Source organism: Balaenoptera ricei, chromosome 11, assembly GCF_028023285.1.
Source record: "Balaenoptera ricei isolate mBalRic1 chromosome 11, mBalRic1.hap2, whole genome shotgun sequence".
Lineage (NCBI taxonomy): Eukaryota > Metazoa > Chordata > Mammalia > Artiodactyla > Balaenopteridae > Balaenoptera > Balaenoptera ricei.
Window position 1 is genome coordinate 68,059,874 of NC_082649.1, and position 16,589 is coordinate 68,076,462.

General features: G+C 45.6%; 1 protein-coding gene and 1 pseudogene across 3 annotated transcripts; one reads left to right on the forward strand and one right to left on the reverse strand.

The window, feature by feature from the left end:
- Window positions 1-48: 48 nt before the first annotated feature.
- NICN1 (nicolin 1, tubulin polyglutamylase complex subunit) lies at window positions 49-4,457 on the reverse strand. Of its 3 annotated transcripts, none has more exons than XM_059939634.1 (6): window positions 4,262-4,457; window positions 2,757-2,873; window positions 2,395-2,508; window positions 1,875-1,946; window positions 1,455-1,559; window positions 49-1,380 (listed from the first exon to the last, which is right to left on the reverse strand). In XM_059939634.1, the coding sequence occupies exons 1-6, from the start codon at window positions 4,391-4,393 to the stop codon at window positions 1,339-1,341; spliced, it is 582 nt and encodes a 193-aa protein (XP_059795617.1). In that variant the 5' UTR covers window positions 4,394-4,457; the 3' UTR covers window positions 49-1,338. The 3 variants fall into 3 exon arrangements, with proteins under 3 accessions (XP_059795617.1, XP_059795616.1, XP_059795618.1); XM_059939633.1 differs by having other exon boundaries at window positions 2,757-2,933; window positions 4,262-4,456; XM_059939635.1 differs by lacking the exon at window positions 1,455-1,559 and having other exon boundaries at window positions 2,757-2,933.
- Window positions 4,458-11,441: 6,984 nt separating this feature from the next.
- Window positions 11,442-12,320, forward strand: LOC132374133 (NEDD8-conjugating enzyme UBE2F-like; annotated as a pseudogene).
- The last annotated feature ends 4,269 nt before the right edge of the window (window positions 12,321-16,589 follow it).

Consider the following 16,589-nt stretch of genomic DNA (forward strand, 5'->3'; position numbering starts at 1 on the left):
GGGTCTCCAGCTCTCTCACTGGGCAAACATAGGCAGCGAGCACAGTGATGCATTCCACAAGTATTTATTGGTCTTGCTGCACACTAGGCCCTGTGCTGGGGACACAGCTGTGCAGGAAGCAGGGTCCCTGCCATCCCAGGGACCTCCCCCCTCACTCACATACACACTGAGGACTGCTACTCCCTGAGCACAAGACTGATCATTACCCTCTTAGCAAAAGCTGAATGGGGCTAAGTAAATGACCCTGCAGGCAGATACCACCTGCAAGAACTCTGATAGGTGACATCAGAAGGTGGCCACCAAAAAGTGGCTGCCCTTCCCCTAGAAAGCTGTTGAGCCACACAAACATCCAATTTTCCAGGTCCAACACATGTTGCAGTACTGCCTCATAACAGCCCCCAGAAGAAAGCCAGGAAAAAACAGAGAGAAGCAGGATTTTCTCATAAGGAGCAGCAGCCTGTCTTATTCAGCTGCTGGCCTGAAGTTGTAGAAAACCTCAGCCTCTTAAAAGACACCAATGAGAACTCTCACCTGGCCCCCACCACCACCACCGAGGTTGATCTCTCATCACACTGAGCATGGCTCTTAGATGGGGGCAACTGGAAGAGGGACAAGGATGTGCTTCGGGCTCTGTCAGATGGCAGACAGGTCCCAGGACTCATTTTCAGGCCCCAGCCTTGCCCAGGGCACCCGCCCAGACCCGATGGATGGGGGCAGACCCATTTGAACGCACATCCAGGAGCCAACTTAGGGACCAAGGGACTCAGGCTGCCCAAATTCCCAGCTTTGTGTGGCTCCCTAGGCAAGCAGCAGAAGAGTTTAGATAGGAATTTTCTTTTTGTGGGCATAATACAAAGGGAAAGAAGACCATTAGGGGGCGCAGAAGGAAAAATGCGGCTCCTGTTTCTCCCTCAAGCTTCCAAACTACGACTGCCAAGCTATAGCAGTCTTCCAAAGCTAGACAGAGCAGGTTCTAGTAGGTTACCCCAGCCCACTGCACTCAGGGTGAGAGAGCAGGCAGAAGACAGGAATGTGCATGTTGGCAGGGGAGACAGAGGGCACGGGAGGATTCTTAGCAATAGAACTGGAGTGTTTTTAGGGAGGGCGAAGGAGGAGTTTTGGGTTGCAGTCAGGTGAGGACAGAGTGTATCCCCTCCAGGAGTTCATGCTAAAGCAACACAGTGAGCCCCCAAGAATCTTGACTCTGTGAACATGGTCCCGACAGAATGCGCATGCAGGCAACACTCGGAATGCACAGGGACAGCACTTCGGCCTCTGATGGCCCAAACCGGGCCTGGATGGGCACGGAAGGCCAACGTCTTGGCTAAGGGCCACAGCTCAAGTGTAGGAGAGCAAGTTCAGGTCATAACAGCCATCCACCTGCAACACAAAAGACCATCAGATCTGACCCATTTAGGCCAACGGGAGCCAAGCAGAGGGAAGCGATCACTCACATCAAAGCGGCCGATCCTTGTGGAGGTGTGACTGGCCCGGATCATCTCTGTCAGCGCCCACATCTGCTGTACCTCGGAGGATACCCTGCTGGGGTCTGGGAGACCCTGCTCCAGAAGGAGGGGTCAGTGGCCATGGGTCTCTCCCCAGAAGTGCCCTTAGAACTCCAGATAGGCCAAGTTGGGCTATGGGGCCCTCCAGCTGACATTCCCAGATGACTTGTGAAGCATGAGGATGGGGCCTGATGTGGAGTAGGTGGCCCGGCCCCACACAGAGATGCCTCAAATCCCAGGAGGAAGGTGCACAGAGTGAACCAAGGTCCCTGGGTCCAGCCCCAGATTCTTGCAGAAAGGGGTCCCCTTGGGCCTGTGCTGGACACCAGAGCTGTTCGCACATGGTTCTTAGCCAGGGTGAGGGCTTACCTCAAGAAGGGGAGCAGGCTGCTCACAAGGCACTGGGTGCGAGAGCCACTTGGGGAAGGTCATGGAAGGGCTCTGCAAAGCAAAGGCATACTGCCCTGAGGTGGGCAGAGTAGGAGAGACCTGGAACCAGATCCCAAGGTCCTGAAGGCAGAGAGAAGGGCCCCTGAGCCCCAGAAACTGGGAAAATCCTGTTTAGGTCCCAGGGGCAGAAGACTACCTAAGCTCTTCTGCTATGCACAAGGAAGCCCCACGAAGACAAGGAACAGAAGTATATCTGGGTACCTGAATGTTCCAGATCTGAAAAAGGCAGGTAGCCCCAAAGGTCAGGGGATATGGGGACATGGCCTCACCTCTCATCATGAGCTTCCAGCATTCCCACCTGGCTAATTTCCATGAAGGACTCCTTCTGAGTCTCCCCATCCTTACCCATCCACTCCCACCTGTACCCCCAGGCCTCCCAGCCATAGCTAGGAGCCTCCTGGAGAAAGGGCCAGCAAACAGCTCTGAGCTAGTCACTTACCTTTGGTCCCTGCTGGTAGATCTGCAGCTCCTCCACTGTGAAAGACAACCACAGTGGTGATGGCTGTCGCAGAATCAGGCGTAGTTCCAGTACTTTGCCCATGTCACACAGCATCTGACACATACACACAAGGACCCACGGAGGCCCCAGCTCACTGCCCAGGAGCCAACCAGCAATGAGCCAAGGTGCTTCCTCCCCAGGCCTTTGAGAAGGAAAAGTAGTTCCTCCACGGCACTTGCCCAAGAACCACAATTCAGGCCAACCTTGCCCACCCCTCTTCCCTCATGGTATCCTGGCCCAATCCCCAGGCCTCTTGTGAGCCCTCATCTGGGCTGCCCTGGCCATGCTGAGTCCCAGCTGACCTGGTGCTTGAACAGCGATACATACTCCTGAGCTCCCTCCTCACTGTGTGGGTCAGGCATCAGGCAGTAGTCCCGAAGGCAGGTCACCCACTTGGCTGGAGTGTGTGTTGAGGTGTGCTGGCGAACACGGATGGTCAGAAAGGCTGTGTAGTAATTCTTAAACATGATCTCCTGCAACTAGGGCACACACAACCCACCACAACAAATCAGACCTAGTCCCCGGGCCTGAGGGGTTCAAAAGCACCATCTCTTCCTCCACTTAGGAATGTACTCTTCTACCAATCTAACAATATCAACAAGAATCCACTGGGGCCCAAAGAGATTTTGCCTTCCTAGAACTCACAGTCTAAATGAGCACGTCATACAAACAAACCATGACCTCGGATCTTGCCACATGTCCAAGATGCTGCAAGTGGTCAGAGCCCTAACTCTAGATGAGTCAGAAAATGTACAGATGAGTTCATCAAGTGGACCATGAAAGGTAGAAACTGTAAAGTAGCATAAACAAAGGAGCACCAAGGGGTGACAGGACCTGGCACACCCCTGGAACAGAGAGTGGTTCAGCCTAGCTAAAGTAGTTCTCATCACTGGATACTCATCAGAATTACTCAAGGAGTGAATTCCCTGGTGGTCCAGTGGTTAGGACTCGGTGCTTTCACTGCCAGGACCTGGGTTTCGATCCCTGGTCAGGGAACTAAGATCCCACCGTGGTGAGGCCAAAAAAACCAACAACAACAACAACAACAACAAAATACAACAAAACAGAATTACTCAAGGAAATTTTTTTTTTTTTTTTTTTTTTAAATATAAGTGTACAGGCTCCACCCCAGACCTACTGAATCAGATTTCCAAGGTTGGGCCCTGTAATGAAGTCTCCCAGCTTAGAGTAAGCAACAGCTTGGGGGAGAACCACACACTACAGGACAAAATGCCTGGGGCCGAGAAGCAAGTAGGGCAAAGACACAGAGTGGCTCTGAATGCCAGGCCATTAGAAAGTGGACTTTGCCCTCTGTGTTGAGGTCTTGCAGTGTCCAGTCACTCTGCCAGCAGATGTGGAAAGGCAACTGGAGACTGGAAACTGAAGCCCCTGGGAAGATCCTGATGAGGGATGATTTGAACCTGACCTCCAGCAGGGACTGTAGGAATGGGCAGGAGGCAGGTTTGGGGGTAACTCATTGTCTAATGATACCCAGCCAGTGGCCAGGGACAAAACGACCTCTCACCTCTATTAGGTTCAAAACTGTATTTCCAGCACCTAACCTACTATCTCGGCACTTCCGTGTCAGCGCCATTCTGGACACTGGGGAGAGACGTTGAAGAGAACAGAAGAGGAAGCTGCATTCTAATAACTATGTGTTAACTGAAGGAATAAATAAATGGTTAACTGATTCGTATGGGCGAGGTACTGCAGAGGCTTTCGGTAAACGATTAAATGGCTGGGACACGCCCGAGTTCCCAGATAAGCCCCGCCCAGGAGCCCCGGTCGCGCCCACTTGCTTGCTCACCTCGAAGGGCGCGACGCTGGGGAAGGTGACATCGATAACCAGCACGCCAGGCCGGCCTTGGGAGGTCCGCACGTCGCCCACCTGCAGGGCCACAGTGCCTTTCACATGACAAGGGACCGACACGCGGGACATGGTGGCAGCGGCCGCGACAAAGTAAGACCAATGGTCCTTCCCGGCGTCCCCAGCCGGGCCGCAAGAACTACAACTCCCGAGAGGACTCTCGCTCGGCCAGCCCAGCCAATCACCGATGCTCGGGCCGGGCCCGGATTCGGAAGTGCCTGCGGAAGTGCTCCTTCAGCCAATCACCGAGCGTGCCTTAGAGAGCTACCAGGGACCATGCCCAGAAACGGCCTAGCCGTTCTGGATCCGGTTAGTGCTGAACCTTCTAGGTACCCTGAGGTCTCAGTCGGTTACTGCCTCTGTGCAGGGCGGGCGTCAATTAAAGCACATAAAGCCATGAGCATGAATGAGCATAGTGTCTGGACGACAATGGTTGCAAAAATAGATATTAACCCTTTTTTTACGTGCGCGAAGGATTTGAAGAAGAAATAGCCAATAGCCAACAAGAAAAGATAAATAGCCAATATGCCCATGAAAAGATGCTTAACATTATTATTCATCAGGGAAATACAAATTAGAACCCCACACACCCACTAAACAGACTAAAATTAAAAACTGACAAAACTGGAACCCTCATGCATTGATAATTTCCTGCCACTTTGAAAAGCAGTTTGGCCATTCTTTAAGAACTAAATTTATACTTAAAACATGATCCAGCCATTGCACTCCTAAGTATTTACCCAAGAGAAATGAAAGCATATGTCCATCCAAGGACTTTATTCATAATAGCCAAAATTTGGAAATAATCCAGGTGTCCAGCAGATGAACAAATGAACAGATTAGCTAATTGTGTTGTATCCACACAATGAAATACTACTCAACAATAAAAAGAAATGAATGAATCGACAGGCTATCAATAGATGAATGGGTAAACAAAGTATAATTACACAAAATGAAATTATTCAGCCTTAAAAAGGAATGAAATTCTGGCACATGCTTCAACAAGGATAAACATTGAAAATATTACACTTAGTGAAAAAAGCCAGACATAGAAGAACAAATATTATATGATTCCGCTGATGTGAGGTACCTAGAAGAGGCAAATTCATCTAGACAGAAAGTTTAATAGAGGTTGCCAGGGGCTGGGGAGGGGGAAGTAGAGAGTTATTGTTTGACAAGTACAGAGTTTCAGTTCAGGATGGATGGAAAAAAAAATCTGGAAACAGTGGTGATGATTACAAAGCACTATGAATGTACCTAAGGCCAATGAATGATATATGCACTTAAAATGAGTAAATGGTAAATTTTATGTCATGTATGTTTTACCACAATAAAAAACAAACAAACAAATGAACAACTGACATACACAATACCACCACTGGATTTCAAATGCACTATGCTAAGCAAAAGAAGTCAGACCAAAAAAAAAAAAAAAGAAGTCAGACCCAAGTGAGTTCATATGGTATGGTTCCACTTACATGAAATTCTAGAAAAGTCAAAACTAATATAGAGTAATATAAATCAGAACAGTTTTCCCTGGTGCCAAGGGTGACTGTGAAGAAGTACAGGGGAATATTTTGGGGTGACAGAAAGGTCCTATGACGTGATAGGCTGGTAGTTATATTTGTCTAGACATTTGTCAAAATTCATTAAACAATGCTTAAGATATGTGCATTTTATTGTATCTAAATTATACCTCAATTGGGAATTCCCTGGCAGTCCAGTGGTTAGGACTCTGTGCTTTCATTGCCAAGGGCACGGGTTCAATCCCTGGTCAGGGAATTAGGATCTCACAGGCCGCACAGAGTGGCCAAAATAAATAAATAAGTAAATAAAAATTGGTTAAAAAAAAAAATATATATATATATATATATATACACACACACACCCCAATAAAGAAATTTAAAAAAAAATAAAATAAATTATACCTCAATAAACATGTTTTTAAAAGAAAAAAATTAAACATCATATTTATTATCATCATCATCCTTCCAGATACTTGTAGAAACAATGCCTCAGAAATTGTCACTTAAGCCTGTTTTATGGATAACAAAGCTGAGGCCAGATGTGGGCCAGTGACTTCCCAAGCCAAGAAAGCAATATGAAGTAGAGCTGGAAACAGAGCCTCTTTTGGACTCCTACCTCATAGGTCAGACCCTCCAGGCAACAGTCATCTTTGGTGACCTGTGTCTTCTCTGTGTGAGGGGCTCCAGAGACACAGGCCCAGTGTAGCTCATAGGATTCTCATAGTGGGGCATCAAACAGACACGAAACCAGGATTCCAAGCCAGCCCAAGGAACAGCCTGGAGGAGCTGAGCCTTCCCAGCCCAGACCTAGAGACCTCCAGTGACAGAAAACTTTCCCTGCCTCATCATAATTTGTAACCTGTGGCTTCTGGACTGGTCATTGTTATCTCCATTTTGTTTTTTAATATATTTATTTATTTATTTATTTATTGGCTGCATTGGGTCTTCGTTACTGCACATGGGCTTTTCTCTAGTTGCAGCGAGTGGGGGCTACTCTTCGTTGCAGTGCGTGGGCTTCTCATTGCGGTGGCTTCTCTTGTTGCGGAGCATGGGTTCTAGGCACACAGGCTCCAGTAGTTGCGGCACACGGGCTCAGTAGTTGTGGCACACGGGCTTAGTTGCTCCGTGGCATGTGGGATCGTCCTGGACCAGGGCTTGAACCCGTGTCTCCTGCACTGGCAGGCAGATTCTTTTTTTTTTTTTCTGACATCTTTATTGGAGTATAATTGCTTTACAACGTTGTGTTAGTTTCTGATGTATAGCAAAGTGAATCAGCCATACATATACATATATCCCCATATCCCCTCCCTCTTGCATCTCCCTCCCACCCTCCCTATCCCATCCCTCTAGGTGGTCACAAAGCACCGAGCTGATTTCCCTGTGCTATGTGGCTGCTTCCCATTAGCTATCTATTTTACATTTGGTAGTGTATATATGTCAATGCCACTCTCTCACTTCATCCCAGCTTACTTCCCCCTCACTGTGTTCTCAAGGGCAGGAGGATTCTTAACCACTCTGCCACCAGGGAAGCCCGCTATCTCCATTTTGACTCAGACTAATGATTCATTGCCTGGGTCCCTCCAGATTCCTGAGGGTTTCCCTTTTAGGGAGCCACCACCTCCCCATAATGGAGCAGAGGTTTCCCTAAATCCCAGAGGACTATAGCCCTCCTGAGAATCAGGAGGATACAGACAGGCTTTGGTCTTCAGGCCTCAGCTCTGAGAGCAGACACAGACCCATGTGGCCCCTCATTGCAGATGAGTCTCAATATTGAAACAGGAGGGAAGGGTGCAGGGCACAACCTTTGAAAGAATGACATAGCCTGAGGACATGACATAAACTGATTAGTACCAAATGGGTCCAAGATGGCAGACAAGTCGACTTCCACTAGACCTTGAGCCTCAGTATACAGCTCATTGTAACACATCAGTAAGCTGACTGACACACCCACAGAGCCATGGCAGTTCCAAGGCCCACCATAAGTATCAAAAAGTGGGTGGTGGCCCAATTCCTGGAAATCCCCACCCTTTCTCAAAATAGCTGGAATACTCGTCCCACTCATTAGCCTATGCAATTACCCACCCCTATAAAAATTGATAACCCATACCCTGGTGCTCCTCTTGCCTTCTGAGATGGCCCACTGTCTGTCTGTGGAGTGTGTTTCTCTCTAAATAAATCCACTTCTTACCTATCACTTTGTCTCTCACTGAATTCTTTCTGCAATGAGACATCAAGAACCTGAGCTTCATTAAATCCTGAAACCAGGTGTGTGATCTCAGTTGGAAGACTGTGAGTTTTCGCCGGCTGCATGGGTTCGAGTCCCAGTCAGGCTTTTGGCTGGGTTTGAGTCCCAGCACTTGGGTTCCGAGTCCCAGTCTGAGGTGCACGGTTTCAATATCTCTCTGGTGAACAGCCACCTCCACTCCATATATATATGGAGAGAGAGAGAGATCAATTGAGAGATTGAGATTATAAACTTATAAACTCTTTGCTTATGTGATTATAGAGGCTGAGAACTCCCAAGATCTGCCATTGGCAAACTTGAAACCCAGGAGAGCTAATGTGTAGTTCTAGTTCAAGTCTGAAGGCATAAAAACCAAGAGAGCTGATGGTATAAATTCCAGTCCAAAATCTGGCAGTCTCAGAGACCCTAAAAGAGCTGATGTTTTGGTCGTACCCCAAAGGCTGGAAAAAGAACAATATTCCAGCTCAAGCAATCAGACAGGAGGGGTTTCCTTTTACTCAGCTTTTTTGTTCTATTCAGAACTTCAACTGATTGGATGAGGCCTACCCATATAAAGGAGGGTAATCTGCTTTACTCAGTCTATTCAAATATTAATCTCAAAAACTAAAAGAAAGAAAAAGAAAAAAACAAGTGTTAATCTGACACAGAAACACCCTCAGACACACACCCAGAATAATGTTTGGCTAAATGTCTAGATACTCCACGGTCATTTCAAGTTGACACATAAAATTAACCATCACACAGTGTGTTGTTAAATTTCCACATATTTGTGATTTTTGTTTTCAGTTTTCCTTATCTTATTCATGTCTAGTTTCATTCCATTGTGACCAGAAAGGAAAAGATACTCAGTACGATTTCAATCTTTTTAAATTTATTGAGACTTGTTTGTGGCCTAATATATGGCCTACTCTGGAGAATGTTCCATGTTCACTTGAGAAGAATGTGTATTCTGCTATTGTTGGGTGGAATGTTCTGTATATCTCTGTTAGGTTTAGTTGGTTTACAGTGTTGCTCAAGTCCTCCATTTCCTTACTGCTCTTGTCTGGTTGTTCTATCCATCATTGAACATGGAGTATTGAAATCTCCAAATATTATTGTAGAACTGTGTATTTCTTCTTTCCATTCTGTCAATTTTTGCTTCATATATTTTGGGGCTCTGTTGTAAGATGTATGTATGTTCATAACTGTTATATCTTCTTGCTATATTGTACCTTTTATCAATATTTTCCTTCTGTCTCTTGTAAACTGTTTTGATTTAGGTCTAATTTGTCTTACAATAATATAGCCACCCAACTCTCTTTTGGTTACTATTTTAATGGAATATATTTTTCCACCCCTTACTTTCAACCTCTTTGTGCCCTTATACCTAACGTGAGTCTCTTATAGATACACATAGATAGACCTTTTTTAAAAAAATCCAATTTGGGGAATTCCCTGGCAGTCCAGTGGTTAAGACTCCACACTTTCACTGCCAAGGGCCCGGGTTCAATCCCTGGCCAGGGAACTAAGATTCCACAAGCCACACAGCGCAACCAATAAATAAATAAATAAATATTTAAAATAAAAATACTATATATATATATATGCCATCTGAATGACCAAAATATATATTTCTCATATATATTTGGTCTTCATCTACAGTTTCTGGTTCACAGCTCTTAAAACCCTTGGAATTTTCTGAGAGACAAGAGCAATGGGTTAATATCTGGTCTCTTGTCCTGTCCTCAATTCCTGAAAACTCTTCAGGGAAAGTGACTTTTGGATCCTGGTCAAGGGTGGGGGCTGATTGCCAGGAGAACTTTTAGTCCCACTCCCCAGACTTCCATGGAGGGGAGAGGGGCTGGAGGTTAAATCAATCACCAAAGGCCAATGATTTAATCAATCATGCCAATGTAATGAAGCCTTCATAAAACCCCAAAAGGACAGGGTTCAGAGAGCTTCTGCATTGGTGAACATGTGGAGATATGGGGAGAGTGATGTACCTGGAGACGGCATGGAAGCTCCACACCACTTCCCCATGCCTTGCTCTTTGAATCTCTTCTTCTGGCTGTTGATTGGTATCCTTTAATAATTGTTTTATAATAAACCAGTAATCTAGTAAGTAAAATGTTTCTCTGAGTTCTGTGAACTGTTCTAGCAAATTAATCGAAATTGAGGAGCAGGTCTTGGGAACCTCTGATATACAGCCAGTGGGTCAGAAGTACAGGTGACAACCTGGAGTTGAGATTAGCATTGTAAGTTGGAGGGGGTCGTCATAAACTCAGTTTGTGGCCAGTTGGTTAGAAGCACAGGTAACAACTTGACCTGTGTCTGAAGTGGAGGGCAGTCTTGTGGGACTGAGCCCTTGACCCATGGAATCTGATTCTATCTCTGGATAGATAGTATCAGAATTGAGTTAAATTCTCAGACACCCTGTGGGGAAGCCTCCACACATTTGTTGGAATTGGGTTCAGGGAACCCTTATTTATTCCATTTCTGCCTTTTTAAAAAAATTTAGTTGATCTTTTGTAGTGTATCACTTTGATTCCTTTCTTTCCTTTTTTGTATATTTTTAAACTATTTTCTTAGTGGCTTACTTAGGGATCACAATTGATATCTTAAATTTATGACAAACTAGTTTGAATGATACCAACTTAGTTTCAAGAGTTTACAAGTACTCTGCTCCTATACATCTCTGTTCCTCCCCCTTTATATTGTTATTGTTACAAATTATATCTTTATACATTTTATGACTACTAACATGGATTTATAATTGTTTTATGCATTTGCCTTTTAAATCATGTAGAAAAAAGAGAGAAATTACAAATCAAACCAAAAGTATCATGATCTTGGCTTTTATATTTACCTATGAAGTTACCTTTACTAGTATCCTTTATTTTAAATTATGGCCTCAAGTTACTATCTAGTGTCCTTTCATTTTAGCCTGAAAGATTCCCTTTAGCATTTCTCATAGGGCAGGTCTACTGCTATATCGTTGTTTATTTTAAATAAGCAAATAGGGACATCCCTGGCAGTACAGGGGTTAAGACTCCCAGCTTCCACTGCAGCGGGTACAGGTTCGATCCTGGGTGGGGGAGCTAAGATCCCACATGCCTGGCAGCGAGGCCAAAAAAAAAAAAAGCAAATAGTTTAAATTTTCCTCAGTTTTACTTTCCAACACATAAACATCTATAAATATAACTCACATAAAATCTCTCTTGAGTCCTCAGTTATAAGAGTGTACGGCCTACCGCCCGGAGCCAGTGAGGCTGTGAGGGGGTGCATCTCGCCACCCCTGGCCCGCCTGGCCGGGTGTTGGGCGCTGGGCGGCATCACTTGTCTTGGGGTGCCCAGGATAAAGGTAGCAGTAATGCTGATGCTGGCAAGCAAACTGAAGAGGGATGACGGTCTCAAAGGGTCCGGGGCGTGAGCCACAGCCTCTGACTCGATGGGTTTCTGTGAGAGCAGGCTGCTTGTTAAAGAGGTTGCAGAACTTGTCGCTAATTTACCTTGTACGTGTAAAGTGTATTTTCCTGATCCAAACAAGCTTCACTGTTTCAGCTGTCACCCCAGATGAGGGTTACTACCAAGGTGGAAAACTTCAGTTTCATACTGAAGTTCGGGGACTTCCCTGGTGGTCCAGTGGGTAAGACTCTGTGCTCCCAATGCAGGGGGCCCAGGTTCGATCCCTGGTCGGGGAACTAGATCACACGTGCATGCCGCAACTAAGAGTCCACATGCTGCAACCAAAGGATTCCGCGTGCGGCACCCAAGACCTGGTGCGGCATCAATAAATGAATGAATGAATGAATGAAACTGAAGTTCCCGATGTGTACAACATGGTGCCTCCCAAAGTGAAATGCTTGACCAGGATCTGGCACCCCAACACCAAAGAGACAGGCAAAATACATCTAAGTTTACTGAGAGACCATTCGACTGATGGCACTGGCTGGGCTCCCACAGGGACACTGAAGGATTTTTTTTTTTTTTTGGCCACACCACAGGCACACAGGATCTTAGTTTCCAACCAGGGATCGGACCTGTGCCCCCTGCGGTGGAAGCTTGGAGTCTTAACCACTGGACCACCAGGGAAGTACCACTGAAAAACAGTGTTTAGGTATTAAACTCTTTGTTTACTGATCTTTTGAATTTCGATGATCAACTGAATATTGAAGCTACAGAACATTTGCAGGACAAGGAAGACTTCAGCAATAAAGTTGAAGACTACATTAAGCATTATGCCAGATGACAGGAGGAGAAGACTGCAGGGCTGTGGACTGTGCATTAGAAGTTTGTCTCCAACTGAAACCAACAGGGAGCCTCCTCCCCAGTCCTCGTGCTCCCCTCAGTCACGCTGGGGCGTCAGAGTCCTGTGACCATGTTGTCCTGAGGAAGAACCTCTTCACAACCACCCACTGTAGATGGAGAGTTCCACATAAACACAACAGGAAATGTGTGTGGGGTTCTAAAGCATTGTCTGCTTAACATGTTTACTTTTTTGGAACTGTACTGTATAGGCTGTTGATAAGATTCTCGAGAAGTTGTAATGAACTCAACATTGAGGCTAGAGCTTGCTTCTCCCCCTTTTCCCAAAGTCAGTTCCCTGCACAGGTGATGCTAATGATGTGCTCATTGTAGTTCACAGACTGGCGAGTAGAAACCTGCTACAAACTGTGACTGGATGCAAATTCTCTTAGCTCCTTCCATGGATGTTGGCCCTGCCTAGACATCGTGAAGCTTCCCAGAATGCATAGTCATTCATTGTAGATCTCTTACTGAAATGCATATTTTATTTAATGTAAGTATATTTTGGAACAGATTTGTAATTTGTATGATTTAATGCTTTAATTATTTTTTTCTATTCTCAGTTTGTATTTTCATTGTATAGAGTAGACAGGAAGATGTTGGGGCAAGCAACTATTGAAGAGAAATTTTTTAAAAATATGAAAGACAAAAAAAAAGAGTGTACGTGGTTTTGAGACTAAAAACTTTGAGACCCACTGTTCTAGAGTTTATTTCTGGGAGTCAAATTGTCAGATCATGGCTATGAGAGAATGCATATTCTTACATTTAATCAATAACATAAAACTTTGGGACTTCCCTGGTGGTCCAGTGGTTAAGACTCCACACTCTCAATGTAGGGGGCCTGGGTTCGATCCCTGGTCAGGGAACTAGCTCCCACATGCGTGCTGCAACTAAGAGTCCTCATGCTGCAACTAAAGACCTCCCGTGCCGCAACTAAGAAGTCCACATGCCGCAATGAAGATCCAGCGTGCCGCAATGAAGGCCTGGCTCAGCCAAATGAATGAATGAATGAATAACTAAATAAATAATCCCACATGGTGCGTGGTGTGGCCAAAAAAAAAAAAAAAAAAATCAAACTTCTTCCCAAAATGGTTATATAGCAATAAGCAATAATATTTTAAAACTGCATCTCTGGCCCTGCTTTTATAACTCGTCTCTTACACTCCTCTCTCCCCTGCTCTGGCCACATTGGCCTCCACACTGTCCCAGGCTCACAGGTTTATTTCCACCTGTTTGCTCACTGTCTCATTTCTGTCACTTCTCAGCCCTAATATCTCCTCACCTGACATCATATTGCACATTTGTTTATATGTCTGATTGCCCTCCAGAACAGCACTGTCCAACAGAAATATAATGTAAGCCACAAATGTGGGCACACTATGTAATTTTTAAATTCTTGGTAATGTTAAAAAAAAGTCAGGGCTTCCCTGGTGGCGCAGTGGTTGAGAATCTGCCTGCTAATGCAGGGGACACGGGTTCGAGCCCTGGTCTGGGAAGATCCCACATGCCGCGGAGCAACTAGGCCCGTGAGCCACAGCTGCTGAGCCTGCGCGTCTGGAGCCCGTGCTCCGCAACGGGAGTGGCCACGAAAGTGAAAGTGGCCACGAAAGTGAAAGGCCCGCACACCGCGATGAAGAGTGGCCCTCACTTGCCGCAACTAGAGAAAGCCCTCCCACAGAAACGAAGACCCAACACAGCCAAAAATAAATAAAATAAATAAAGTAGCTATTTAAAAAAAAAAAAGTCAAAAACAGGTTAAATTATTTTAATAAGATATTTTATTTAACCCAAAATACTCTAAATATCATTTCAATATAAAATCAATATTTAAAATGTTAGATAGTTAACATTATTTTTTTACTAACTGTTTGACATCAGGTATGTATTTTACACTTACAGCACTTCTCAATTCAGACTACACATTTCAAGAGCTCAATAGCAGTGTGTGGCTAGGGGCTACAGTATTTGACAGCACTACTCTAAAATGTAAGCCCTGTAAAAGCAGAGCTTGGTCTGTCTTGTTCCTGGCTAAATCCCCAGTACCTAGAACAGTGCCCGGCACATATTTTATATTCAATTAGTGTTTGTTGAATTCGTGAATGAATAGAATGGCTTTGTACTCCTTGGCAGCCTTCCGTAGGACAGGTCCCAGCCCTCTGAGAACACATCATCTGGCTGGCAACCATCAGGCATAGTCAGGACAGCAGCGCCACCTGCTGGGGAATGGGGAGTCACGCACCCATGAGAATCAGGCACCAGGACTCAAGGCTGGTGGAGGGGTCAAAGGCAGGAGGTGGGCTCTGGATGCCTGGAATGCTATTCCTTACCTGAGTCTTGGACCCTCAATTTTCCAAAAATCTTTCCCAGACCTTATCTCCTAGTATTACCAAGGTAACTATCATATTAAGAATTCCATCAATAATAAGACTTACCTGGTGGCACAGTGGTTAAGAATCCACCTGCCAATGCAGGGGACACTGGGTTCGAGCCCTGGTCCGGGAAGATCCCACATGCCGCAGAGCAACTAAGCCCGTGCGCCACAACTACTGGACCATGCCAGGCTCCCTTTTGCATGGTCTACACCGGAACTCTGGAAATGGCTGCCTGAAAGTCTCCTACAGGCCAGCCCTCTGCCCAGTCCTTTTATTTTTTATTTATTTATTTATTTATTTATTTATTTTTGGCTGCATTGGGTCTTCGTTGCTGTGTGTGGGCTTTCTGTAGTGCAGCAAGCGGGGGCTACTCTTGGTTGCGGTGTGCGGGCTTCTCATTGCGGTGGCTTCTCTTGCTGTGGAGCGCAGGCCCTACAGTGCACAGGCTCAGTAGTTGTGGCCCACGGGCTTAGTTGCTCTGTGGCCTGTGGGATCTTCCTGGACCAGGGCTCAAACCCAGTGTCCCCTGCATTGGCAGGTGGATTCTTAACCACTGAGCCATCAGGGAAGCCCTGCCCAGTCCTTCTTAACTTCTGTTGGGTTTAGACCTTTTGAGAACCTGATGAAAGTCAACCTCCTCCAAGATTACACTTGCACATTCGCGCACGCGTGTGTGCGCACGCGCACACACACACACACACACACAAGTTGCTCGTTTGTAATGTTTGGGGATCCAGAAAGAGTCAGTATGTATAAAATTGTACTAAATGGGGATTTCCCTGGTAGCCCAGTGGGTGAGACTCTGCGCTCCCAGTGCAGGGGGCCAAGGTTCGATCCCTGGTTGGGGAACTAGGTCCCGCATGCATGCCACAACTAAGTCTGCATGCCGCAACTAAGAGCCTGCATGCCACAACGAAGAGCCGGCACAGCCAAAATAAATAAATAAATATTTTTTAAAAGTTGTACTAAATAAACGGCACCTTTGTCTAACGGCATAGTGGGTCTACAATAACCATCAAGTTTCTGATCCAGGTGGAGAAATCTCCTAGCAATGTTGAATGAACAAAGCAGAATAATAATAGTAACAATAATAATAACCACTAACACTTATTTAGCATTTACTATATGCCAGACACTGTTCTCTTTATGCTTGTGTTCTTTCCTTATTCCACTCCCCTTCAAGGTAGAAATCACAATTATTCTAATATTACAGGTAAGAAAATGAGTGGAAAGTTTGAGTAACTTGCCCAAGGCCATATATCTGATGAGCGGCCATACTGGGGTTCAATTCTGGCAGGACACCATGTTGTACATAGAATCTGGTCTGAACTCCATGATTTTTTAAATTTAATAAATATTAACTGAGCACTTTTTTTCACATGGGCATACAGCAGCGAACAAAAGTCTCTGCTCTCATTTTTTTTTTTTAATATTTATTTATTTATTTGGCTGTGCCAGGTCTTCGCCGCAGCACGTGGGATCTAGTTCCCTGACCAGGGTTCCAACCCAGGGCCCCTGCATTGGGAGCACAGAGTCTTAACCACTGGACCACCAGGGAAGTCCCTCTCATAGAGGATTCATTCTAGTGGAGGAGATAAGACAAATAAATCAGTTTACATATGTCTCCTAGTGATAAGCACTCTGAACAAAACAGCAAGTAATACATCCAGAATACTCTTGCCAGGATTCAGCCAGGTCCTTTGTTAAAAGCCTCCTGGGGAGTTCCCTGATGGTCTAGTGGTTAGGATTCGACACTTTCACTGCCATGGCTGGGGTTCAATCCCTGGTCAGGGAACTGAGATCCCACAAGCCATGCAGCAAGGCCAAAAAATAAAAATAAA